A 27,440-nucleotide genomic window follows, 5' to 3' on the forward strand; every position below is an offset into this window, starting at 1 on the left:
AAAGAAATAAAAGCTGAAGGAAATAATTCTCTCTACTATTATTCTGACATTTCACATTCTTAAAATATAGTGGTGCTCCTAACTGACCTAAGACAGGGAATATTTACTACGATTAAAAGTTAGGAATTGTGAAAACGGACTTTAAATGTATTTGGCAAAGGTGTATGTAAACTTTCGACTTCAACTATAAGTCTCGCTAGCTCTAAGACAAATGGATCCATGAATGCAGTCACGTTTTATTTCAAGAAGAGTGAATGTCTGAACGTTTGTTCTAAACTCTAGTGTGTCTATAAAGAGAGGAAACAGAGTTGCTCTCACAAACTCCTGTACAAACATTGTCTTTGGGCTCCAGTTACACAGTCGGAGACTGTGTGTGTGTGTGTGTGTGTGTGTGTGTGTGTGTGTGTGTGTGTGTGTGTGTGTGTGTGTGTGTGTGTGTGTGTGTGTGTGTGTGTGTGTGTGTGTGTGTGTGTGTGTGTGTGTGTGTGTGTGTGTGTGTGTGTGTGTGTAATAAAAATCTAGCCAAAAGTGTCTGTTTTCTCTGCTGTAGTAAACAGCTGGAAGTCTGATCGAGTCTGCGTCAAAGCTATAGCACAACCTTCCTTCCTCCTACACAGGAAATTGCATTTCCCACTTTCTGCCAAGCAGAGGAGTGAGGTGGGTGGGGCTGTGAGCCTGGGGGAGGAGGGTGGTTCTAAGCAGAAACATCGTATTACACACGAATACAGAAAAAAGAAAAGGGAATCCTGAGCTGAAGCTCTTTACTTCGGGAGACATTTAACTGTTTTTTTTATGGAGACTGCTGGTCTGGAAAATGAAGATCTCTTCTGTGGTCATAGTTCTCCTGACTAAAGCGTTCATTGGAGGTGAGCAACTTTTCTATTTGGTTGACTGGGTTAAAATGGAAAATAGTGTTTTTAGGTCATGATAGGAAATTTGGCAATTACCTTGAAGAGTTATGTGTTGATGGAGAGAGAGAGAGAGAGAGAGAGAGAGAGAGAGAGAGAGAGAGAGAGAGAGAGAGACAGCAAGAGAGAGAGAGAGAGAGAGAGAGAGAGAGAGAGGAGAGGATGTCACAATAAAAGATTGGGAAAACGTTCGTGAAATGAGTAAGTGTTAGAAAACACATTCCACATGACATGCATTTGAATCAGCAAATAATGTGTTTTCCCTCATCATTTTGTTAAAAACAAAATTTTCTCTGGTTTGTGTGACTTTTTCATAAGATGCAGCGTAATACTTTAGCTAAATAAATATATCTAGCAAATTATAGATTCTATCTAGAGATGAATAGTTCCCTTCTTAGTGGCTTGATGGCTTTGTGTGTCATAGAAATATGCTTACTGCAAATGGAAAGTTATGAAATTACTTGAAAAACCAGATGTTGCTTTTGTCATGAAACAGGCCATAAAGTCGGGTCCTTAATATTTCTTCCACTTAAAATGGACATATGCTTGCACTTGAGCCAAACACCACATTCAGATGTCTCATCCACAAACATGAACACAGTAGGAAAGAGATAATTGGGAACACCTTCCTAATATTGAGTTGCACCACCTTTTGCCTTCAGAACAGCTTCAATTCGTCAGGACATGAACTCTACAAGGTGTCGAAAGCGTTCCACAGGGATGCTGGACCATGTTGACTCCAATTCTTCCCACAGTTGTGTCAAGTTGGCTGGATGTCCCTTGGTTGGTGGACCATTCTTGATACACACGGGAAACTGTTGAGTGTGACAAACCCAGCTCAAGCTGGTGTGCCTGGATCCAACTACTATATCCCATTCAAAGGCTCTGAAAGGCACACATACACAATCCATGTCTCAGTTGTCTCAAGGCTTAAACATCCTTCTTTAACCTATCCCATCCCCTTGATCTACACTAATTGAAGTGGAATTGAAGGTGACATCAATAAGGGATCATAGCTTTCACCTGGATTCACCTGGTCAGTCTATGTCTTGGAAAGAGCCAGTGTTCCTTATGTTTTGTCTACTCAGTGTTTATTTACTGTACATACCCTTTGTGTACTATATATTTCAGAAGTGTGCCAGGCCATCAACATCACTGTCACCCCCTTCCCGTTTACGGTGGCCCAGGAGGGCGAGAACGTCACCCTGACCTGCCAGGTGTCCCAGAGACGTCGCTCCAGCAGCCTGCCCGTAGTCAAATGGACATTCCTGCCGGAACGTTCTTCAAGCGACAAAGAGTTCCTCATCGCCAGGGTCAACATGAGAAAGGCCAGGTTCTATGGGGACTATACAAAGAGCTTCCCCTGGCCTAAGTTGAAGCTGACAGTGGTCAAGCAGGGGAAGATTTTCGACCTGCTCATTATGAACATCTCAGTGGAGGACCGCGGACTCTACATATGCCGGGTGCAGGAGTTCAAGAAGCACCAGAACCGATGGAAGGCATCAACAAACTGTACGGCCGCCACCGAGCTTAGAGGTAACTATGGCTTTAGGTGTAGCACTGTCTGTGGTGCAGTAGAATAGAAATCATGCAGTTGGTGGTGGTAGTAGTAGTAGTAGTAGCAGCAGTAGCAGTAGCAGTAGCAGTAGTAGTAGTAGTAGTAGTAGTAGTAGTAGTACAGTGGTATAAGTAGTAATAGTAGCAGTAATAGTAGTAGTAGTAGTACAGTGGTATTAGTAGTAGCAGTAGTATCAGTGGTGGTAGCAGTAGTAGAAGTACATTTACATTGATATTTTAGTTATTTAGCAGACGCTCTTATCCAGAGCGACTTACAGTTAGTGCATTCATCTTAAGATAGCTAGGTGGGACAACCACATATCTCAGGCATAGTAAGTACATTTTTCCTCAATAAAGTAGCTATCAGCAAAGTCAGTGCAAGTAGTAGCAGTAGTATTAGTAGTAGTAGAAGTAGTAGTGTAGTACAGTGGAAATATTAGTAGTAGCAGTAGCGGTAGTAGTAGTAGTAGTAGTAGTAGTAGTAGTAGTAGTAGTAGTAGTAGTAGTAGTAGTAGTAGTAGTAGTAGTAGTAGTAGTAGTAGTAGCAGCAGTAATATTAGTAGTAGCAGTAGCAGGAGTAATAGCAATAGCAGTAGCAGTTGTAGTAGTAGCAGTTTTAAGACGGTGCCGGAGAACAATGCTGACGTATTCTGTATTCCGAACTAATTGTTTTTTTTGTTTGTTTCTTTGCGATGTTTGTAACTTAGTTTTCAACTTATTTTGCACATAATGTTGCTGCTACAGTCTCTTATGACCGAAAATAACTTCTGCACATCAGAACTGCGATTACTCACCACGGACTGCCAGAATCCTTTTTTCCCCCTTCATTTGCATGAAGAGAAGGTTGGAGAAAAAGGGGCCAGAGGGCAGGCTGCCTTCTGAGAATTTGTAGGCGATCGAATAAACCCCCACTTCCTTCCATTCTGCTAGCAAACGTGCAATCTTTGGAAAATAAAATCGATGACCTGCGCGGAAGATTAAACTACCAATGGGACATTCAAAACTGCAATGTCTTATGCTTCACGGACTCATGGCTGAACGACGACATTATCAACATACAGCTGTCTGGTTATACGCTTTATCGGCAGGATAGAACAGCCGTGCCTGGTAAGGCAAGGGGCAATGGACTATGTATTTTTGTAAATAACAGCTGGTGCACAATATCTAAGGAAGTCTCAAGGTTTTGCTCGAGAGTATCTCATGATAAGCTGTAGACCACAATATCTACCAAGAGAATTTTCATCTGTGTTTTTCGTAGCTGTCTACATACCAGCACAGACTGATGCTGGCACTAAGACTGCACTCATAAGCAAACAGGAAACACTCACCCAGAGGCGACGCTCCTAGTAGCCGGGGACTTTAATGCAGGGAAACTTAAATCCATCTTACCAAATTTCTATCAGCATGTTAAATGTGCAACCAGAGGGAAAAAACTCTGGACCACCTTTACTCCACACACAGAGACGCATACAAAACTCCCTCACCCTCCATTTGACAAAACTGACCATAATTCTATCCTCCTAATTCCTGCTACCAAGCAAAAATTAAAGCATTAAGCACAAGTGACTCGATCAATAAAAAAAAGTGGTCAGATGAAGCAGATGCTAAGCTAGAGGACTGTTTTGGTAGCACAGGAGTACACCACATCAGTCATTGGCTTCATCAATAAGTGCACCGATGACATCATCCCCACAGTGACTGTACGTACATACCCCAACCAAAAGCCATGGATTACAGGCAACATCCGCACTGAGCTAAAGGCTAGAGCTTCCGCTTTCAAGGAGCGTTTCACTGACATTTTCAACCTCGCCTTGTCCGAGTCTGTAATACCAGTATTTTTCAAGCAGACCACCATAGTCCATGTGCCCAAGAACACTAAGTTGACCTGCCTAAATTACTACCCATCTGTAGCACTCTCGTCTGTAGCCATGAAATGCTTTGAAAGGCTGGTCATGGCTCACATCAACATCATTATCCCAGAAACCCTAGACCCACTCCAACTTGCATACCACCCTAACAGGTCCACATCTGATGTAATCTCTATTGCACTCCACACTGCCCTTTCTCACCTGGACAAAAGGAACACCTATGTGAGAATGCTATTCATTGACTATAGCTCAGCGTTCAACACCATAATGCACTCAAAACTCATCATTAAGCTAAGGACCCTGGGACTAAACAACTCCCTCTGCAGCTGGATCAGTGATAGGCCTGATCACCGACAATGACAAGAGAGGTCAGAGACCTGGCCATGTGGTGCCAGGACAACAACCTCTCCCTCAACGTGATAGACTACAGGAAAAAGAGGACCGAGCATGCCCCCATTCTCATCGACAGGGCTGTAGTGGAGCAGGTTGAGAGCAGTTTGACCGCAAGGCACTACAGAGGTTAGTGCCTACAGCCCAGTGCATCACTGGGGCCAAGTTTCCTGCCATCCAGGACCTCTATACCAAGCAGTGTCAGAGGAAGGCCCTAAAAATAGTCAAAGACTCCAGCCACCCTAGTCATAGACTGTTCTCTCTGCTACCACACGGCAAGCGGTACCGGAGTGCCAAGTCTAGGTCCAAGAGGCTTCTAAACAGCTTCTACCCCCAAGCCATAAGACTCCTGAACAATTAATCAAATGGCTACCCAGACTATTTGCATTGCCCCCCCCCCCCCCACCCCCCCACCCACCCATATTTTACACCGCTGCTACTCTCTGTTGTTATTATCTATGCATAGCCACTTTAATAACTCTACCTACATGTACATATTAACTAACCGGTACCCCCACATATTGACTCTGTACCGGTACCCCCCTGTATATGGTCTTTCTATTGTTATTTTACTGCTGCTCTTTAATTACTTGTTACTTTTATTTCTTATTCTTATTCATGTTGATTTTTGTATTTTTTTAACTGCATTGTTGGTTAGGGCTTGTAAGTAAGAATTTCACTGTAAGGTTGTATTTGGCACATGTGACTAATACAATTTGACTTGATTTGATTAGTAGTAATAGTAGTAGTACAGTGCTATTATTAGTAGTAGTAGTAGTAGCAACAGTACAAGTAGTAGTAGTAGCAGCAGCAGTAGTAGTAGTATCAGTAGTAGCAAGAGCAGTAGCAGTAGCAGTAGCAGTAGTAGTAGCAGTAGCAGAAGTAGTAGTAGCAGTAGTAGTAGTAGCAATAGCAGTAGTACTGTAGTAGTAGCAGTAGTAGTGTAGTAGTAGCAGCAGCAGTAGAAGTGTAGTAGTAGTATCAGTATCAGTAGCAGTAGTAGTGTAGTAGTAGTAGTAATATCAGTAGCCACAGTAGTAATGCATTAGCAGTATCAGTAGCAGAGGTAGTAGTAGTAGTAGCAGTAGCAGCAGTAGTAGTAGTAGCAGTATTAGTAGTAGCAGTAGTATCAGTAGTAGTAGTAATAGTAGCAGTAGCAGTAGCAGTAGCAGCAGCAGTAGTGTTATTATCAGTGCTAGTAGTATTAGTAGTAGTAGTAGCAGTATCAGTAGTAGTGTAGCAGTAGTAGTAGCAGTAGCAGTAGCAGTAGCAGTAGTAGTGTAGTAGTTGTTGTTGTTGTAGTATTAGTAGTATTGGTAATAATAGTAGTAGTATTAGTAATAATAATAGTAGTAGTAGCAGCAGTAGCAGGAATAGTAGTATTAGTTGTAGCAGCAGTAGTAGTGTAGTAGTAGTAGCATTAGTAGTAGTAGTAGTTGTTGTAGTAGTAGTAGTAGTAGTAGTAGTAGCAGTAGTAGTAGTAGTAGTATAGGTAGTAATAGTAGCAGTGGTGGTAGTAGTATTGGTAGTAGCAGCAGTAGTGGGGTAGTAGTAGCAGTAGCAGTAGCAGTAGTAGTGTAGTAGTAGTAGTAATAGTAGCAGGAGTAGTAGTATTGGTAGTAGGAGCAGCAGTAGTGTAGTAATATTAGTAGTTGTAGTAGCAAAATTATTAGTATTAGTAGTTGCAGTAGCAGTAGTAGTGTAGTACAGTGGAAACATTCAAAGTAGTAGTTGTAGAAGCAGGAGTACAGTGCTAATGATAGCTGGAACCAGAACTGGCTGACCTAGTTTCGTGTTTCATTGATCATGAGAAGGATGAGATTGTGTCATGTGTAAAGGTCATGTTTTCATTGTGGTAATGAGTTCCATGGTTTTGAACAAGCTTGGAAAGAAGTGATACATGAGAGAGTATCTTGTCTTCTCTAAAGCTGATGTCAGCCCTTCTGTTCTGCCAGTTCGATGCACAACATTCTGTGAAAGAATCTAAGCAATATACACTGTAGCACAGCAGATGTAGCACAGCAGATGTAGCAAAGCAGATGTAGCAAAGCAGATGTAGTAAAGTAGATATAACAAAGCAGATGTAGTAAAGTAGATATAACAAAGCAGATGTAGTAAAGTAGATATAACAAAGCAGATGTAGTAAAGTGGATATAACAAAGCAGATGTAGTAATGCAGATATAGCAAAGCAGATGTAGTAATGCAGATATAGCAAAGCAGATGTAGTAATGGAGATATAGCAAAGCAGATGTAGTAAAGTAGATATAACAAAGCAGATGTAGAAAAAGTGGATATAACAAAGCAGATGTAGCAAAGCAGATGTAGCAAAGCAGATGTAGTAAAGTAGATATAACAAAGCAGATGTAGTAAAGTAGATATAACAAAGCAGATGTAGTAAAGTAGATATAACAAAGCAGATGTAGCAAAGCAGATGTAGCAAAGCAGATGTAGTAAAGTAGATATAACAAAGCAGATGTAGTAAAGTAGATATAACAAAGCAGATGTAGTAAAGTAGATATAACAAAGCAGATGTAGTAAAATAGATATAACAAAGCAGATGTAGTAAAATAGATATAACAAAGCAGATGTAGTAAAATAGATATAACAAAGCAGATGTAGCACACAGATGTAGCACAGCAGATGTAGTAAAGTAGATATAACAAAGCAGGTGTAGCAAAGTAGATGTAGCAAAACAGATGTAGTAGATGTAAGTAGATGTAGCAAAGCAGATGTAGTAGATGTAAGTAGATGTAGCAAAGCAGATGCAGCTAAGCAGATGCATCCTTTCTTTCTAAGCTACTACTTTGAGTAAATTGAAACTTAACCAGTTTTTTCCATGAAATCATTTGTGCCGGCTGTGACATTTGACTGTCCTGTCTGAGCCCAGGCAGACAGACTGGCGGAACAGCTGAGGTAAGGGAACACTGGCACCATCACCACCAAACACATTTTGACTTTGGCTATAGCCAGGATTTTCCCTGCGTATTATACACACATACAATTGTGGCTAGAAGTGAGTGAACTTGACAGTGAGAGAACAAGAGATAGTTGTATTATGAGACTGCCCAAAGTTGGTTGCCTAGACAACTGCATAGTAATGTGTAAACACACTCATTTTGCATTTACAGAGAGACTTTCAGGAGCAATTAGGGTTATGTGTCAACGGATTGTTTCACTCCACAGCTAGTTTGAAATGTCGCCAACGGTGCTATCGAATTAGATCCTATAGCTCATTTGGCTCATGTTAGGGCTGGGAATTGCCAGGGACCACAACATGTAGGTGCCGATACAATATGCATTGTGATTCTCCCGATTCTCCCTATTCTACATGTGTTGCAATTTGATACTGTGATTTTATTGCGATTTCATGTTCCAAACATATTGCTCACTGTTTGGGGGGGGTCCAAATAGTCTGGGTAGCCATTTGATTAGCTATTCAGGAGTCTTATGGTTTGGGGATAGAAGCTGTTTAGAAGCCTCTTGGACCTAGACTTGGCACTCCGGTACTGCTTGCCATGCAGAAACAGAGAGAACAGTAAATGACTAGGGTAGCTGGAGTCTTTGACCATTTTTAGGGCCTTCCTCTGACACCGCCTGGTATAGAGGTCCTAGATGGCTGGAAGCTTGGCCCCGGTGATGCACTGGGCCGTACGCATTACCTTCTGTAGTGCCTTGCGGTCGGAGGCAGAGCAGTAACCATATCAGGCAATGATGCAACCCGACCCAGGATGCTCTCGATGGTGCAGCTGTAAAACCTTTTGAGGATCTGAGGACCCATGCCAAATATTTTCAGTCTCCAGAGGGGGAATAGCTTTTGTCATGCCCTCTTCACGACAAAATCTTGGTGTGCTTGGACCATAATAGTTTGTTGGTGATGTGGACGCCAAGGAACTTGAAGCTCTCAACCTGCTCCAATACAGCCCCGTTGATGAGAATGGGGGTGCTCTGTCCTCCTTTTCCTGTAGTCCACGATCATCTCCTTTGTCTTGATCACTTTGAGGGAGAGGTTGTTGTCCTTGCACCACACGGTCAGGTCTCTGACCTCCTCCCTTTAGGCTGTCTCGTTGTTGTCGGTGATCAGGCCTACCACTGTTGTGTCATCAGCTAACTTAAGGATGGTGTTGGAGTCGTGCCTGGCCGTGCAGTCATGAGTGAACAGGGACGACAGGAGGGGACTGAACACGCACCCTTGAGGGGCCCCCGTGTTGAGGATCAGCGTGGTGGATGTGTTGTTACCTACCCTTACAACCTGGGGGCGGCCCGTCAGGAAGTCCAGGATCAAGTTGCAGAGGGAGGTGTTTAGCCCAGGGTCCTTAGCTTACTGATGAGCTTTGAGGGCACTATTATGCTGAACGCTGAGCTGTAGTCAATGAATCACATTCTCACATAGGTGTTCCTTTTGTGCAGGTGTGAAAGGGCAGTGTGGAGTGCAATATAGATTGCATCATCTGTCTATCTGTTGGTGCGGTATGCAAATTGGAGTGGGTCTAGGGTGTCTGGGATAATGGTGTTGATGTGAGCCATGACCAGGGTTTCAAAGCATTTCATGGCTACAGATGTGAGTGCTATGGGTCGATAGTCATTTTGGCAGGTTACCTTAGTGTTCTTGGGGACAGTATGGCACTATGGTGGTCTGCTTGAAACATGTTGGTATTACAGACTCAGACAGGGAGAGTTTGAAAATGTCGGTGGCGACACTTACCAGTTGGTCAGCGCACGCTCGGGGCCTCACGCGGTGAAAGATGGTGATGCAAAGAAGATGGATAAAAGTGAAGAAAGAGGATGTTAAAGGGAAGGATGTTTTGAAGGTTTTTGTGATGAGGACTTTTGTATGGATCATCACTGCATACTGGTATTAATTTCTTTTTTTCTTCTTCTTTACATTTGATGAATACTCTGACGTAGCCCAAAGTGACCCATTGAATTGGTCTATTGATTGCTGAAGACAGTATTTATCCCAGAATGCAAATCTGTCTTAGGGATGCTATTCATTCGATCTGTGTACCGTCACTGTGTGAGGATATAATGAGAGACTTCCTATCAAAAATAAAGGGGGAGCACATATGAATGGAATCAATTGAACAGTGAGAGACATTTCTTTGGCTCCAAGCAGTGCTGCAGATTCAGATTATTCATAGTATTCCAGAATGTGCAGCTGGCCTTTTGGCTCAGTGCATATTCATAATGTCCTATTGAAGTCATACTATCTGATTCATGGCAAAGAAGAGTCTTCTGCACCACGATACTGATTTCTGAAGGCCACTATCAAGTATATCCGGGACTCAATCAATCAGACTTGGGAACCAAGAACACATGATCGAGTGTAACTTCACCTAGATTGGAACATAGAATTTACAGTAAAAAAAAATGTGTGGCAAAAGAAGTACATGGCAAACACAACTACAGCAAATACTGAGCCAAGACTCATAGCTCGCTGTCATCTACCTCAGACTAATGTTTCAAAATAGTTGAATGTAGGCCATAATTATGGTCGGCACAGACAACGCAAGTGCTGCTGGTTTAGCATCAAGGGAAATACTCTAGAGGTAAACCCAGCGTAAGGGTCAGTGCTATCCGGGTTCCTTGGAACATCCCTACTCCAAACCTGACGCTAACCTTAACCATAACTCTTACCTAACCCTAACCTTAACCCTTACCTTGACCATTTTGCATTTCAACTTCAACGTGGTAGTCCCAATGATCTTGGATGGCACAGACCCAGTTGAAACCCTGTGGACAGGCTAACGTGCAGCACACCCAGACACCCAGCCAGGCTTCAGCCCAGTAACCCTGGAGATCTGGTGGCTAGCTAAGCTAAGGATGGCTGCTATGTGTGACAGAGGCTGTTGTCAGCTGCTCGCGGTTTAGAGTATTTCAGGACGACTCGGTGGGTGTTAGCTACCACTAGCAAGTGATTCAGGAAGAGGATCCAGAGGAGAGGATAACCTCAATGCTGTCGTCCTACGCCGAGCCACGTACAATTAGATGTATTGCAAATGTATAATCAGGCAGGACAGTTGACACACTGATGATCGTGGACTGTCCCTGCTTTCCTTTCAGTGCATGTCCTACCAGCGACCACGGCCAAGGAGAGTCTGTGGAGCCTGTTTGAAGGTAAGAACGTGACTCTCTGGTTCTCTGCATTGTACTTGACTAAAATAGCGCAACAACAATAAATAGGTCATAAATGGCAAAGATATTTCTGCATAAGTGACTAACAACTGAGACATGAGTCTTCAGGGTTGTACGATATTATGACTGTGACTAATCTGGTCGGTTTTGTGTGTTTCAGACGTGTACCTGTGCGCTGTGCTGATCTGCTCTGTGGGACTGGTGTGCATGTGCATGTTCACCGTGGCGGTGACCTGCCAATATGTTCAGAGGAAGAAGAAGTTAAAAGGTGAGTAAACACTCTATCCCTGCTCCTTCCCATCCAACACTGAAAGCACTCATCTGGGCCACATTACCAGATCATTTAAAGATAATGGACTCTGATATGTAAAGCCAAGGCATGCTTTTGATGACACGGCAGAATGTTTTTTTGCCCCTCATGTGCTTATGTTTTATCTCATTGCCTCATAGACAACTACCATTTGGTCAAGAGCCTACAGAACAGGTAAGTTTCATCATTCAAACTCAAGTAACTATGACTTATACTGTACTTTAGCCACTATGGTACACACAGACTCTTTTCATTCATGACCGCGATGGCTACTTACATTTCCCTGCTCTAATTCTGCTGTAAACATGCCTGTCTGCTGTCTGCAGTTCAGGGGAGACGGTGACCAGTCTAGTCAGTGTGTCTCCTGCTCTGCCCAAAAAGCAGAGGAGGTACAGGAGGAAACGAAGCAAAGCCCAGTCAGAGATACCACCAGAGATACCAGTTAAAGGTAAACAGACAGTCTCTCAACAACATCATACATCTGTATCACATTTTCCCTTACCCAAGCATGTATGTTTACTTAGAAGCCTATCTTCATACGCACAGTTGGGTATGTGGTCTGGGGGAGGGAATGTGGCTAAAGTAATCATCAAGCATAAAGGAGTTCTGAACATTCTCTTTCCTGATGCTAGAGATGTTGTGAATTATCTATGAAATATTGCTTTACTTGCCACTACCTTTTGAGCCCATATATGGATCAACTGTACCGTACGTGCGGGCATAGATAAACTGGAAATAGAGCAAAGCAACTTCTATATCAGTCTTTGTGATATCAGGGTGCTACCAGAAAAAGTTTATGGTCAACTAATCAAGTAAGACAGTGGATTTGAAGAAAGTAACGTCTATTCTTGATGATCATATTTTTGTTTCCCCTGGAGATGAATTGGCTGATGTTGGGCAGTTTTAAAGTGTTGCATCTGTCTCACAAGGAGTTCATGTCATGTCGTAGTAGTCTGAATGCCAACACATGTCAAACGTTGTATGTCTGTTCTACTCTGCTTTGACGCCTGTGTCCAAATCATCACTAATAAACGACAGGACGGGCACGTAAACATTGCAGACGGGGAACATTTTGCTTCTGGGTTTGGGTTTTAGGGGGGAAATGTTTCTTGTGACACAGACAATGTGTTCCCTATCTGCATAAAGTATGTATTCATTGTATTCTTCCACAGCACCCATAGCAAACAAAATCCCCAAACCCAAACTTTTAAAGGTACAGCCGATGAAAGTGGTCTTGGTAAGTGCTCTGGGGTAACTCCTGGTTCATACATACAATTTCAAAGGCAACAAGTTATTTCAGTAGAGGGCTGTCCAGAAATCTAAAATCTAATCTAAGTTTTACTTAATTTGATTTGTGTGAATATGTGACTGTTATCCCGAGGTCATTTTGTTCAGTATCAAATGATAAAAGACACAAGGTGAATAACGAGTATGCTTCTTCACCCGTTTAATCTTTCTCCTTGTCCCCTGCAGCCAAAGATTGCAGAAGAGAGCCTGACATATGCAGAGTTGGAGCTGGTCAAGCCCCTGCCGGACAACAAAGCCTCGTGCACAAGCACTGTGTACGCCCAAATCCTCTTTGAGGAGAGACAAGTATGAGAAACACACCACTTTTAGCCGAAGCTCATGTACAAAATGTTATATTTATGATCAGCATTATTGTTTTATATTATATTGAGTTTTATTTTTCTTACAAAGCCAAAATGAGATGAGATACAAACAGGTTTTCTATACTGTGTTGAATTTTTATTTTACAATTGACTTCTTTTTTTGTTGTTTACCTCCCAAAACATCTGCATGATGTCTGTCATCTTCTGCTATGTTATTACAGCAATACTGCAGCTGCAAAGGTTGACATTAAGGCAACAATTAGACGCCTGCCCATTTGTGTTATCTATGTTATCACGCAGCTCTTTCAACTGATGCCAAAGTCAACGGGCTCTTGGCGACACACTTGTACCCAGAGCTGTGATCACCTGTGACAGAGCAGTTTAACTGACTACAAACGAAAGGCCTTGTTTGGCTTGACTTGTATCACCAGGGTTTTCCTCTCACCTTACGATTACAAAGCACATGATTACTTAAGTTTTTTATTTTATTTTTTACTCCTGGTAAGAACAACACCAATGACCAAATGCCGTTTCTTTATCTCTCAAGATCTGCACAACAGCGGAGATTTTGTCTTCTGTTTTTTTTTTTTTTACTTTTCCGTGAATGTAAGTGTGTGTAAAAATGCTTAGTATGTTTAATGACCCCTTGGAAAACCGAGCAAAACAACAGTATTTTTTTCTCCCCCAGTGAACTTGAAATGCCAGACATCCAGGCACCATAACCATTCCCCATCCACCAGTTCTCTCTCTCATATATGAAGATCTATACATAGACTAATAATCACCAGAGTGCATTGAGACAATTCCATATAGGAAAAACAAATCCTTCCCACATCCATTGACAACAACGAAATCTTTCTATATCTATCTACACACATCTACACAATGGTTCAAAGTAACCTTCCTGGGGTGAGAAAAACGTCTTAAAACCTTTTTAAACTGTGAAAATTGAAGTCTCTTCCAAACCACGTTTGACTTAATGTGGAGGCCACTGCGTGAACCTCTAACTAGAACCATGTGTGAACGCTGAACTCTGCACTTTCCTCTGCACTTTTCCTTTGCCATTCGTTTCACCCGGAGAGTGCCGTCGCCCGCACTCATCAACAGTACTCTCCATTCCAGTTGGAGCGCCTCTGTTATTTGTTTTTGTCATTTGAAAATGACATCGTCGCTGTCTGATGAAAATCTCATAACTACATTTTTGCCAATTTAAATGTTTTTTTCATTTATTGAAAGCAATATGTCCCCTCAATGTACTCTAAACATTTCATGACTCTAGGACCAAGAAAATGTATTCAAAATAGCTTCTGAAGTTTCATAATTGTATGTTCATTAATGGGAAAATATGGTCATTTTTTCATTTACTGAAAAGTTTCTGTTTTGGAGATGAGGGTTCATCAGACAGCGACGATATATGTGTGTGTGTATAATGTATCATATGTGCTGTATAAACATAAAGTGGATGTACATGGTCAGTTGTTAATGGCATGTTGCTTTCTTTCAAACCTCAGGATATCACTTCAGTGAAAAGTCAATGATTATTCATGACATGTTATAAGGAAACGGGAAATTGAACAAGCAGCAGGTAAAAGATATGTTGTAGTTTGATCATACCTCCATGTGTGCTTAATTGAGGGAAATGGAGGGTGGGGTAAGGAGTGTCTCCTCTTGTGAAGGAGGAACTGTAATGAGAGAGAGAGAGAGAGAGAGAGAGAGAGAGAGAGAGAGAGAGAGAGAGAGAGAGAGAGAGAGAGAGAAGTGTGACAGGCCCAGACAGGTTGACAGAGGGAGCAAACAGAGTGACTTTAAATAGACACAAACAGTCTGCCTCCCCGCCCTGCACACAGATTAAACTACAGAGGCCAGTGAAAAATATGTGAGAAGCATATTTGTCTGTGTGTCACAGAGGGGGTCAGATCTCAAGTCTCCAGACATCACAAAGTTTCTGAATTGCAGTGTACAGTAAACATAGTGTAGCTGTTGCCTACATATATCCTGTGTGGTAAGAGAAATAGGTACCATGACTGTCAAAGTACCAGTCTGACATCTCTGACTCAGACTCAATAAGCTATAGGAAATAAATGGTTTAGGCTATTTAACCATGTCATGTCTCACTGCAAATTACCCACTGGCTCTGTTAAACACTCATTGTGTTCAAAGAGTGTTTAGGTCATTGGCTTACACTAAAAGTGTTGGGCCGTAACTAATGAAAACAGTTTGGTAACTGATCCCCTCTGGTCCCATGCTGATGACATCAGTCCTTAGTGACACACTATGAACGAACCATTACATTTTAACAGAATACAGAAGAGTACTATTTTCATTGAAGATGTTCTTCTGTATCGACAGAGTTGTTTCTTTTTCCACAATCACATCTGTAAGCAATGACACAGTATCCAACTTGTCTCACCACCAAGCCCTTCCATTTTCCTATACATAATAGCACCATTAGACACATTATATAACTTTTCCAAGTATAATTATTATTGATACTCAGTCAAGTACCTTTGAAGTAGCTCCAGAAACATGTATACAAGGAAGGGCTCTTTAAATGTAATCTTTAGACTGTATGACAGGGTTGTATTGAGTCAGAGGAGAACAAAACCACATCCATTCAGGACTTGAATAAACAGAACGACATGTTTCTGCCCATTCTTGACAGTTTTCCTAAACATGATGTCCAACAAACTCATCCCTTGAATAGGCTACATGGCTAATTTTGCTATCTTTGAAAGGAATTACAATACCAAAACAAAACAGCTCCGCAGTCAAAGACATGCCAAGAAAAGAAATGAGAATTGTACAGAAATACTCTGTGAGTATCATCAGACAATTAGTCACTTGGGGCCTTAAATATTTAACACATGATGAAAACTCTGTACCTAGTGACCCTACCAAGTTTCAGGTAAGACCCAAGTGCAGACTGTGTTGAAGTAACAATGTTTCTTGCAACAACAAGGGCAGTCAAACGACAGGTCAAGGCAGGCAGGGATCGATAATCCAGAGTAGTGGCAAAGGTACAGGACGGCAGGAGGATACTTGGTAGACTGGGGTGGCGGGGAGTCCAAGATGTCTTTAGCGGGAACCCAGCTCCTCTCCTCTGGGCCATAACAGTCAACCAGGTACTGCTCCGTGGACGAACCTTCAGGATGCGTCTCACAGTGTATGCTGGCTGGCTACCGATGACACAGGGGGGAGGGATGGGCCTAGAAACAGAAGACAAGGGGCAGTCAGACATGGTTTTGACTCTAGACCAAGCCAAGTTAAGGAAAATACGGAGGGTACGGGGCAACAGATGACAAAACAGCAGAGAGGCTAATGATCTTGGAGCGGGGAGGAAAAGTCTCAGCTTCCGGGGATGTAGCCGCGGCACTACAGTGGCGTGCCAGCGCCTCAGACTTGACCTTCTTGGATACCGGTCGGTGCAGCGGAAGCTTAGTAGCCCCTTACTGAACCCCTCCCAGAGGTCCTGGTACTCTGTGGAGCTGGCGGAGTGGTCCGGGGCAGGCAGAGCTGACTTCAGGCAATGAGTGTGGCAGGACTCCAGCCCACGATGGCACCAGTAGCCCAGGCAACCAGCAGGAATTTGATTGTCTCGCTGTGGTTCCGACACTCGTAGGTTGACGGGGGGTCTGGTGGGTGACCCGGCCTATAGAGCGCCTGTACAGCGCTCTAACACCCATGGGAATGGAGAGGGGTTGAGTGGGGATGCCCAGCTCGGACTCCAGGTTAACGTCCATGAGACTCACATCGGCCCCCGAGTCAATGAATACCTGGAGAGACTTGGACTGGTCACCCCACCGCAGGATGGCACAGAGAGGGGGGCGAGTAAGGGGAGACGGACATTATTCTTTAAGGCCCACCATAGTACTCACTCCAACAAATGAGCTAGGTCTCTTGAAGGGACAGGTCGATACAGACAACTCTGGGTCTCAAGTCTGCGTACGCGTTCGGCTGGAGATAGCCTGGCCCTGCAGAGCTGCATCGGCTCGGGAAGATGTGAATTGGACAGTTTCCGGAGGCTATTGGAGAACACGGGGAAGCTCAGATGGGGGCTGGAGGGGGGTGGAGACAAGTCAGGTGAAACAGATCAGGGAGAGACATACCCAATAGGGCAGTTACACAATAACAGAGGAAGAAAACCGATAGGCTGTAACATACACTGTCAGCTGGCACAGGGTTGGGAGTAGGAAAGCTAGACCGGACAGAACGGACTTCCTGCTAACAAGGGTGTGAACACGAATGGCTGTGTTCACACAGGTAGCCCAATTCCGATATTTTTCCCACTAATTGGTCTTTTGACCAATTATGGTCTTTTGACCAATTAGGTCAGATTCTTTCACAACAGATATTTTTTCAGAGCTGATGTCAAAAGACCAATTCGTGAAAGAAGTATCATATTTGGGCTACCTGTCTAAATGCAGCCGTTGTGTCCAGCAATTCAACCTCAGCACTTGGCCAATGTATGATTGATTGCTGAGTGTCAGTGTTTGACATTGTCAGCTACTGGAGGGTTTTCTTGAAATAAACAATAAGTAGAATCAGTGTGTATGAGTAGAATAAACCCATTAAAAAACTACATGAATAGGTTAGTTAAAACCCCAGTTAAGGAAATGCAGGTATGTGTGTTTATACTCAACTGGTTGTCTGGCTGTTACAGAGGAATCATCACCTGTCAAGTAAAGCAGAGCTCTTTTTACAGGGGAGGATGACAGAGTGAACACAGGTAAACAAGAGGCCCTTGTGATGTGCTGTCCTCCTGGGGACCAGAAACAGGATCCCATTGAAAGACACAATGACCTGGGGGATCTGTCTAGCTTGGTCTCTGTCTGTGGAAACCCAAAAAACCTGTGGACAATCCCCCCACCCACCCCCCCCTCATCCTCTTTCCCTCTCTCAATTCATTTCAATTTAAGGGCTTTGTTGGCATGGAAAACATATGTTAACATTGCCAGAGCAAGTGAAATAGAAAATAAACAAAAGTGAAATAAACAATAAAAACTTACAAATAACATAACACTCACAAAAGTTCCAAAAGAATAAAGAAAAACATAAATGTCATGTTAATCAAATCAAATCAAATGTATTTATAAAGCCCTTCGTACATCAGCTGATATCTCAAAGTGCTGTACAGAAACACAGCCTAAAACCCCAAACAGCAAGCAATGCAGGTGTAGAAGCACGGTGGCTAGGAAAAACTCCCTAGAAAGGCCAAAACCTAGGAAGAAACCTAAATAGGAACCAGGCTATGTGGGGTGGCCAGTCCTCTTCTGGCTGTGCCGGGTGGAGATTATAACAGAACATGGCCAAGATGTTCAAATGTTCATAAATGACCAGCATGGTCAAATAATAATAATCGCAGGCAGAACAGTTGAAACTGGAGCAGCAGCAAGGCCAGGTGGACTGGGGACAACAAGGAGTCATCGTGCAAGGTAGTCCTGAGGCATGGTCCTAGGGCTCAGGTCCTCTGAGAGAAAGAAAGAGAGAAAGAGAGAATTAGAGAGAGCATACTTAAATTCACACAGGACACCGGATAGGACAGGAGAAGTACTCCAGATATAACAAACTAACCCTAGCCCCCCGACACAAACTACTGCAGCATAAATACTGGAGGCTGAGACAGGAGGGGTCAGGAGACACTGTGGCCCCATCCAATGATACCCCCGGACAGGGCCAAACAGGAAGGATATAACCCCACCCACTTTGCCAAAGCACAGCCCCCACACCACTAGAGGGATATCTTCAACCACCAACTTACCATCCTGAGACAAGGCCGAGTATAGCCCACAAATGTCTCCGCCACAGCACAACCCAAAGGGGGGTGCCAACCCAGACAGGACGATCACATCAGTGACTCAACCCACTCAAGTGACTTACCCCTCCTAGGGACGGCATGAAAGAGCACCAGTAAGCCAGTGACTCAGCCCCTGTAATAGGGTTAGAGGCAGAGAATCCCAGTGGAAAGAAGGGAACTGGCCAGGCAGAGACAGCAAGGGCGGTTTGTTGCTCCAGAGCCTTTCTGTTCACCTTCACACTCCTGACTTAAAGGTTGAGACCGAGTTTGCGTCTCTCACATGGGTAGGCAGACCATTCCATAAAAATGGAGCTCTATAGGAGAAAGCCCTGCCTCCAGCTGTTTGCTTAGAAATTCTAGGGACAATTAGGAGGCCTGCGTCTTGTGACCGTAGCGTACGTGTAGGTATGTGCGGCCGGACCAAATCAGAGAGATAGGTAGGAGCAAGCCCATGAAATGCTTTGTAGGTTAGCAGTAAAACCTTGAAATCAGCCTTTGCCTTGACAGGAAGCCAGTGTAGGGAGGCTAGCACTGGAGTAATATGATCAACTTTTTTGGTTCTTGTCAGGATTCTAGCAGCCGTATTTAGCACTAACTGACGTTTATTTAGTGCTTTATCCAGGTAGCCGGAAAATAGAGCATTGCAGTAGTCTAACCTAGAAGTAACAAGAGCATGGATTCATTTTTCTGCATCATTTTTGGACAGAAAGTTTCTGATTTTTGCAATGTTACGTAGATGGAAAAAAGATGTCCTTGAAACAGTCTTGATATGTTCATCAAAAGAGAGGTCAGGGTCCAGAGTAACGCCAAGGTCCTTCACAGTTTTATTTGAGACGACTGCACAACCATTAAGATTAATTGTCAGATTCAACAGAAGATCTCTTTGTTTCTTGGGACCGAGAACAAGCATCTCTGTTTTGTCCGGGTTTAAAAGTAGAAAGTTTGCAGCCATCCACTTACTTATGTCTGTAACACAGGCTTCTAGCGAGGGCAATTTTGGGGCTTCACCATGTTTCATTGAAATGTACAGCTGTGTGTCATCCGCATAGCAGTGAAAGTTAACATTATGTTCTCGAATGACATCCCCAAGAGGTAAAATATATAGTGAAAAAAATAGTGGTTCTAAAACGGAACCTTGAGGAACACCGAAATTTACAGTTGATTTGTCAGAGGACAAACCATTCACAGAGACAAAGGCCAGAACTTGTCCGTGTAGACAAATTTGGGGTTCCAATCTCTCCAAAAGAATGTGGTGATCGATGGTATCAAAAGCAGAACTAAGGTCTAGGAGCACAAGAACAGATGCAGAGCCTTGATGCAGAGCCCCTCAGAGGAGGAAGGCTTTTGTATACTTGTTTGTCTTCAGCGCTGGACAGAAAATTTTTGAAGCTCTGATAGTTTGGCGCCTCAGTCCAGATAGGCGCCAGAGCCCCTCAGTCCAGAGGCGCCAGAGCCCCTCAGTCCAGAGGACGCCAGAGCCCCTCAGTCCAGAGGCGCCAGAGCCCCTCAGTCCAGAAAAATAGGCGCCAGAGCCCCTCAGTCCAGAGGTCGCCAGCGACACTCAGTCCAGAGGCGCCAGAGCTTCTCTGTCCAGCGCTGCCAGAGCCTTCCTCCTCTCCAGCATTGCCGGAGTCTCCCGCCTGTCCGGCGCTGTCAGAGTTGTCCGTCTGCCCAGCGCCATCTGAGCTGTTCGTCTGTCCACGCTGTCAGAGCCTACCTCCTCTCCAGCGCAGCCAGAGTCTCCCGCCTGTCCGGCGCTGCCAGAGCTCCCACCCCTCAGTCCAGAGGCGCCAGAGCCCCTCATTCCAGAGGCGCCAGAGCCCCTCATTCCAGAGGCACCAGAGACCCTCATTCCAGAGGCGCCAGAGCCCCTCATTCCAGAGGCGCCAGAGCCCCTCATTCCAGAGGCGCCAGAGCTCCTCAGTCCAGCGCTGCCAGAGCCTTCCTCTTCAGCGTTGCCGGAGCTTCCCGTCTGCCCTGCGCCGCCTGAGCTATCCGTCTGCCCAGCGCCGCCTGAGCTACCCGTCTGCCCAGCGCCGCCTGAGCTACCCATCTGCCCAGCGCCGTCTGAGCTACCCGTCTGCCCAGCGCCATCAGAATCGCCAGTCTGCCCAGCACCGCCTGAGCCACCCGTCTGCCCAGCGCCGCCAGTGCCGCCAGTCTGCCCAGCGCCGCCAGTGTCGCCAGTCTGCCCAGCGCCGCTAGTGCCGCCAGTCTGCAAGGAGCCGCCAGTGCCGCCAGTCTGCCAGGAGCCGCCAGTGCCGCCAGTCTGCTAGGAGCCGCCAGTGCCGCTAGTCTGCCAGGAGCCGCCAGTGCCGCAAGTCTGCCAGGAGTCGCCAGTGCCGCCAGTCTGCCAGGAGCCGCCAGTGCCGCCAGTCTGCCAGGAGCCGCCAGTGCCGCCAGTCTGCCAGGAGCCGCCAGTCAGCCAGGATCCGCCCGAGCCGCCAGTCAGCCAGGATCCTCCATTCAGCCAGGATCCGCCAGTCAGCCAGGATCTGCCGGAACTGCCAGTCAGCCAGGATCTACCAGAGCCGTCAGTCAGCCAGGATCCGCCAGTCTGCCAGGATCCGCCATTCAGCCAGGATCCGCCAGTCAGCCAGGATCTGCCAGATCCATCAACCTGCCTGAGCTTCCTCTCCGTCCCGAGCTTCCTCTCGGTCCTGAGCTACCCTCGGTCCCGAGCTACCCCTCGGTCCTGAACTTCCTCAGTCATGAGGCACCCCACAGTCCATGTGGGCCCTTTGTTGGGCTTAGTAGGCCTGGGTCGGCGGCAAGGGTCGCCAATCAAGGGACGCGAAGGAGGTGGACAGAGACTATGTTGGAAAAGGGTCCACGTCCAGCGCCAGAGCCGCCACCGTGGACAGACGCCCACCCAGACCCTCCCCTATGGATTTAGGTGGCGTCCGGGAGTCCGCTCCTTTGGGGGGGGTACTGTCACGCCCTGGCCTTAGTATTCTGTGTTTTCGTTATTATTTTGGTCAGGCCAGGGTGTGACATGGGGATTTATGTGGTTTGTTTTGTCTGGGGTTGTTTGTATTTATGGGATTGTGGTTAGAGCCGCACTCTAGGTAAGTCTACGGTTGCCTAGAGTGGTTCTCAATCAGAGGCAGGTGATTTTTGTCCTCTGACGTCCTTGGGTAGACAGAGGGATTCTGGAAGGACATCAAGGAATCTTTGTGTTGTCTGTGAATTTATAGCACGACTTTTGATGCTCCTTGGTTGGGGTCTGAGCAGATTATTTGTTGTGATTGCAAACGTAATAAAATGATGGTCCGATAGTCCAGGATTATGAGGAAAAACATTAAGATCCACAACATTTATTCCATGGGACAAAACTAGGTCCAGAGTATGACTGTGACAGTGAGTAGGTCCAGAGACATTTTGGACAAAACCCACTGAGTCGATGATGCCTCCGAAAGCCTTTTGGAGTGGGTCTGTGGACTTTTCCATGTGAATATTAAAGTCACCAAAAATGGCTTATGATTAGAATATTATCTGCTATGACTACAAGGTCCGATAGGAATTCAGGGAACTCAATGAGGAACACTGTATATGGCCCAGGAGGCCTGTAAACAGTAGCTATAAAAAGTGATTGAGTCGGCCGCATAGATTTCATGACTAGAAGTTCAAAAGACGAAAAGGTCATTTTATTTTATTTTATTTATTTATTTATTGTAAATTGAAATTTGCTATCGTAAATGTTAGCAACACCTCCGCCTTTGCGGGATGCACGGGGGATATGGTCACTAGTGTAGCCAGGAGGTGAGGCCTCTAACACAGTAAATTCACCAGGCTTAGCCATGTTTCAGTCAGGCCAATCACATCAAGATTATGATCAGTGATTAGTTCATTGACTATAATTGCCTTTGAAGTAAGGGATCTAACATTAAGTAGCCCTATTTTGAGATGTGAGGTATCATGATCTGTTTCAATAATGACAGAAATGGAGGAGGTCTTTATCCTAGTGAGATGGCTAAGGCGAACACCGCCATGTTTAATTTTGCCCAACCTAGGTCGAGGCACAGACATGGTCTCAATGGGGATAGCTGAGCTGACTACACTGACTGTGCTAGTGGCAGACTCCACTATGCTGCCAGGGTGACTAACAGCCTGCTGTCTGGCCTGCAACCTATTTCATTGTGGAGCTAGGGGAGTTAGAGCCCTGTCTATGTTGGTAGATAAGATGAGAGCACCCCTCCAGCTAGGATGGAGTCCGTCACTCCTCAGCAGGTCAGGCTTGGTCCTGTTTGTGTGTGAGTCCCAGAAAGAGGGCCAATTATCTACAAATTCTATATTTTGGGAGGGGCAGAAAACAGTTTTCAACCAGCGATTGAGTTGTGAGACTCTGCTGTAGAGCTCATCACTCCCCCTAACTGGGAGGGGGCCAGAGACAATTACTCGATGCCGACACATCTTTCTAGCTAATTAAATCTATATACAGTGTTGTAATGATGTGAAAATTGTTCAATTACAAAAGTGAAAATAAATAAACAAATATAGGTTTTTATTTACAATGGTGTTAGTTCTTCACTGGTTGCTCTTTTCTAATGGCAAAAGGTCACAAATCTTGCTGCTGTGATTGCACACTGTGGTATTTCACCCAATAGATATGGGAGAATATTTTCACATTCTTTGTGGGTCTGTGTAATCTGAGGGAAATATGTGTCTCTAATATGGTCACACATTTGGCAGGAGGTTAGGAAGTGCAGCTTCGTTTCCACCTCATTTTGTGGGCAATGTGCACATAGCCTGTCTTCTCTTGAGAGCCAGGTCTGCCTTCGGCGGCCTTTCTCAATAGCAAGGCTATGCACACAGTACATAGTCAAAGATTTCCTTAATGTTGGGTCAGTCACAGTGGTCAGGTTTTCTGCCACTGTGTACTCTCTGTTTAGGGCCAAATAGCATTCTAGTTTGCTCTGTTTTTTTTGTAAATTCTTTCCAATGTGTCAAGTGATTATCTTTTTGTTTTCTCCTAATTTGGTTGGGTCTAATTGTGTTGCTGTCCTGGGGCTCTGTGGGGTGAGTTTGTATTTGTGAACAGAGCCCCAGGACCAGCTTGCTTAGGAGGCTCTTCTCCATGTTCATCTCTCTGTAGGTAATGGCTTTGTTATGGAAGGTTTGGGAATCACTTCCTTTTCGGTGGTTGTAGAATTTAACGTCTCTTTTCGGGATTTTGATAATTAGTGGGTATTGCCCTAATTCTGCTCTGTATGCATTATTTGGTATTTTACATTGTACACAGAGGGTATTTTTGCAATTTGTATTCATGATCCTGGCAACTGGCCCTTTTTTGGAACACCATTTCTCTCTCTCTCTCTCTCTCTCTCTCTGCAGATCATCAAGCGTAATCTATCCAGCCTATTCAAAGGTTCACAAGGTGCAGTGGGCCTCGCTCAATTAAGTAGGTCAGTACGTCTGTCTGTCTTCATGACATGCATACATTTGCATATGGTCTATGTTAAATTCAGGCACTGAAGCGAAGTTGGTACTGTCTAACTGACGAGGGTAAACTATACCCTTACATTTTATTGACACCAGATTCAGTTTAAGTATTTACAAGCACCAGAGACGTTATTACTTTTCATAACATTTTTTATTAAAAAATCCTTCAGATTACATTTCTATCAACAATGACCTCCAAATATTTCATATACATGCAAATAAGACTGACCATAGATTTAGAATGTATCGATTTACAGCAGTGAGTGACATCATAAATACCTGTTCCATTCTTAGAACCATTCTCAGTAGAATACCAAATCATGGAATGGTAAGAATTCTACACGAATCTGTGCTGCTGAAGTTTTGGATCAAGGTAACATTCATTTATTTTCCATCATTTATTTTCCATCACGGTGCCATCTATTGGTGCTAAATGATACTGACTGAGATTAGTGTATCTTGAATGTGTTATGAAATACCCATCTGGCTAAAAATACACTTGTTGACAGGGTTGAGTAATGTCACTATAAGGTATGTGTGTGGCTTTAAGGTATGTTATGAACCATGTGACAGATTTCATAACACTGATTGGGCGAAGTCTGAGATGTGGGTCATAGTCTATGCTATTTACAAACATGGGAAGGGGACCAGATTGAAGGGGACAAGTTCATTTATATGCCCGACTTTTGACTGCGTCTTGATGTCTTTAAGTTGAATTACATTACTCTCTTAGGGCTCAATCTCTTTATCTCCAAGTAAAAGAAAACATGTTGTTTTTGCTTTTCTATTCCTGTAGGATGAGGGCCCACTTAGGTACTTATATGTACATGGAAGTAAATGTAGCAGTAAATGACTTAAGAAATATGAGAATATAACACGAAAATAGTCTAAGATTTTCCACCATTTATGTCTCAACATGACATGCTTATTTGTGCTTATTTCTTCTGAGTTTCAACTGTATGCTAACTGTGTACAGAATGTATACAGTAAGGTATTAACAGCAACAACAGTACACTAGCTCTTTCCCTGTAGGCCTCAGACCTAGTTATAAACCAAATTCAGTTGCTTGGTTACAAAGAAAAACGTGACAAAGCTTGCAGCACTCACAGTGTACCCAGACCAGGCTGACAGTTAAACACAGGGCCTCAGCTGCGTCCACTTAAAAACGTCGGAGCAATGCACTTCCTGGTTTTTATTTACATGGCTCTCGGTGGCTCTTATGTATAATTCACAGCCAGGGAGATGGAATGATCCTTGACAAACACGGCCGTAGCTTGGGAGAGTATTCCTGTGTCTTCGCTCTGGAGATTGCACCCTCTCTGGCTCTGCACTGATCTGGGGGTGGTGGACTGACTCCAATGCTGGTAAGAAACAAAATATCATATTTTTCTTCTATTCTATAAGTTCAGAACAAGTGAAACTTGATTAAAAGTCATATAGTTGATTCTAGTGTTGATGTCAGTGTTGTAAGAGGTTAGGTTAAATAGGGGGAATGTGAGAATCGGTGAAACTTATTTATAATTGTTCATTTAAAGACAAGCTATATAGTCAAATCAATGACTATTCACTCTTTTATTCTACTGAAAGGTGGGATTGAGAGTTGTTGTGGTCAACGTGCATGTTCATTCTCTGCTACAGTGGCAAACAGCCGGCTGTGTCATGTCCTTAGCTGTAATGTGATGAGCTTAGTTACATTGAGACAAGTCTATTGCCATGGATACAAGGGATTATGACAATATCTATTACATCAAGTTCTGGTTCTACTAGTAATTCCATTGTTCTACTGTCTACTTCATGTGTAAAGGAGAAATGAACAGCTTTGTTACGTTCCTTGAAGTAGTTAGGACCATAGAAAACTGAATAACATATTGATGGAACAGGTTAAAGCTTAACCAAGGAAACCACCTTTAATCCAACTTGTTAAACACTAAACTCATAACAAGTTGCACCTCCTTTATTTATTCAAGCACTATGGCCAAGGGCAACAAGCAGTCAAAAGAGCCCAAAGGCCGGAAGATCACCCTGAAGATGGCAAAGCTGGCACTGAAGCTGACCGTGGACGGCAAACGTCGGCTGGACCTCAGCAACATGGAGATCGCCAGCTTTCCCAAGTGCATCCTGAAGCTGTGTGATGTGGATGAGCTGGACCTGAGCCGCAACATGCTCAAGAAGATCCCTGACTCCATCGACAAGTTCGTCAACCTCCGCTGGCTGGATCTCCACAGCAACCAGCTGGACCACGTTCCGGAAGCTATCGGGCACCTCCAGAACCTATACAGCCTCAACCTGTGTAACAACCTACTGAGCAGTATAGGACTCCCCAACGAGATCGGCCTCCTGCAGAAGCTGAGGAGCCTCAACCTGGGCATGAACCTCCTTGAAAGCATCCCATCCTCCATTGCAGCCCTCAAGGAGCTGCGCCACCTGGGTCTGTTCAACAACCACCTGACCCGGGTGCCCGAGTGCCTCCGCAACCTGCCCCACCTTGAGAGCATCAACCTGAAGTGTAACCCAATCCCCTCGGGGGATGACAAAGGCATAGACCCCATCCAGAGGGTAGAATGTCTGTACCTGGTGAGGGAGAGCTGCCTGTGTGCCTCCTGCCTCAAGAAGGTCAAAGACGCCAGGCAGAGGTTGGACAGCAGGCTAAGCAGAGCCCCTGCTCATGGGAGGTCCATCTTCGCCGGCCTGATCACACCCAACTCGGTGGCGCAGGAGGACCAGGCCACCTGGAGGTGATTGAGGAACCAGGATTGTGACTAGATGGAGTACAGCTATGACCGGAAGTGACTTTTCATGGCAGGTTAGGATAGCCTCTAAGCTAACCCTAACCCTTTTCCTAACCTTAACCTAATACTCCTAACCCGATACATTATTTATCCTAATCTGCTGCGTAAGTTCTCCTAACCTGCTACAAAAAAAGTTACTTCCCGGGAAGCTCAATTCCACCAAGACAGAACCAGGAACCAGGTCCTCCATGATCATCAAAAGGTCACCAAGGACAGATTATTTAGTATGAGAACAGTCCAGGTGCTCCATTGCAATAGCTGCTTATTACAAACAATGTATATTAAGCATATCAGTAATTCTGGTAGACAAAAACATTACAGAGGTTAGTCATACATCCGTAACCACAGCTTTTTATAAGTGTTCTACTCTACTACCCTCTAGAGTTTGAACTACTGTAATGTTCTTCAACAAACTACTAGAAGAAAACCTGCCTTAGCTTCACTATACAGTATTCTCATTTGGTGTATTCTAAATCATTTCACATGTTTCTGTTAATAAATATGATTTCATTCTCATTCTTTATCTGATTATCTGTCTCCTCTGTTCCAGTAAGGAATCACACTAGGCCCAAGACAACAACATCCCAGACATAGTTTTTATTTTGTATTTTACCAGGTAAGTTGACTGAGAACACATTC

At 44.3% G+C, this 27,440-nt stretch overlaps 2 protein-coding genes and 1 long non-coding RNA gene across 3 annotated transcripts in view; 2 read left to right on the forward strand and 1 right to left on the reverse strand.

The window, feature by feature from the left end:
- Positions 1 to 683: 683 nt before the first annotated feature.
- Positions 684 to 14,251, forward strand: LOC135505083 (V-set and transmembrane domain-containing protein 4-like). The gene is made up of 8 exons (XM_064924156.1): positions 684 to 866; positions 2,040 to 2,444; positions 10,785 to 10,838; positions 11,017 to 11,124; positions 11,307 to 11,340; positions 11,493 to 11,614; positions 12,339 to 12,403; positions 12,640 to 14,251. The coding sequence occupies exons 1-8, from the start codon at positions 815 to 817 to the stop codon at positions 12,763 to 12,765; spliced, it is 966 nt and encodes a 321-aa protein (XP_064780228.1). The 5' UTR covers positions 684 to 814; the 3' UTR covers positions 12,766 to 14,251.
- A 218-nt stretch (positions 14,252 to 14,469) lies between these two features.
- Positions 14,470 to 27,440, reverse strand: part of LOC135505084 (uncharacterized) — a 30,306-nt gene continuing 17,335 nt past the window's right edge. The window contains exon 2 of the long non-coding RNA XR_010450215.1: positions 14,470 to 15,982. This is a non-coding gene — a long non-coding RNA (uncharacterized LOC135505084). The remainder of the gene's footprint in view (positions 15,983 to 27,440) is intronic.
- On the forward strand, positions 25,135 to 27,312 carry LOC135503756 (leucine-rich repeat-containing protein 18-like). Its single transcript, XM_064921896.1, has 2 exons — positions 25,135 to 25,376; positions 25,980 to 27,312. Exon 2 carries the CDS (start codon positions 25,984 to 25,986, stop codon positions 26,749 to 26,751), a length of 768 nt encoding a protein of 255 aa, XP_064777968.1. The 5' UTR covers positions 25,135 to 25,376; positions 25,980 to 25,983; the 3' UTR covers positions 26,752 to 27,312.

Source organism: Oncorhynchus masou, chromosome 18, assembly GCF_036934945.1.
Source record: "Oncorhynchus masou masou isolate Uvic2021 chromosome 18, UVic_Omas_1.1, whole genome shotgun sequence".
In the NCBI taxonomy this organism is placed as follows: domain Eukaryota; kingdom Metazoa; phylum Chordata; class Actinopteri; order Salmoniformes; family Salmonidae; genus Oncorhynchus; species Oncorhynchus masou.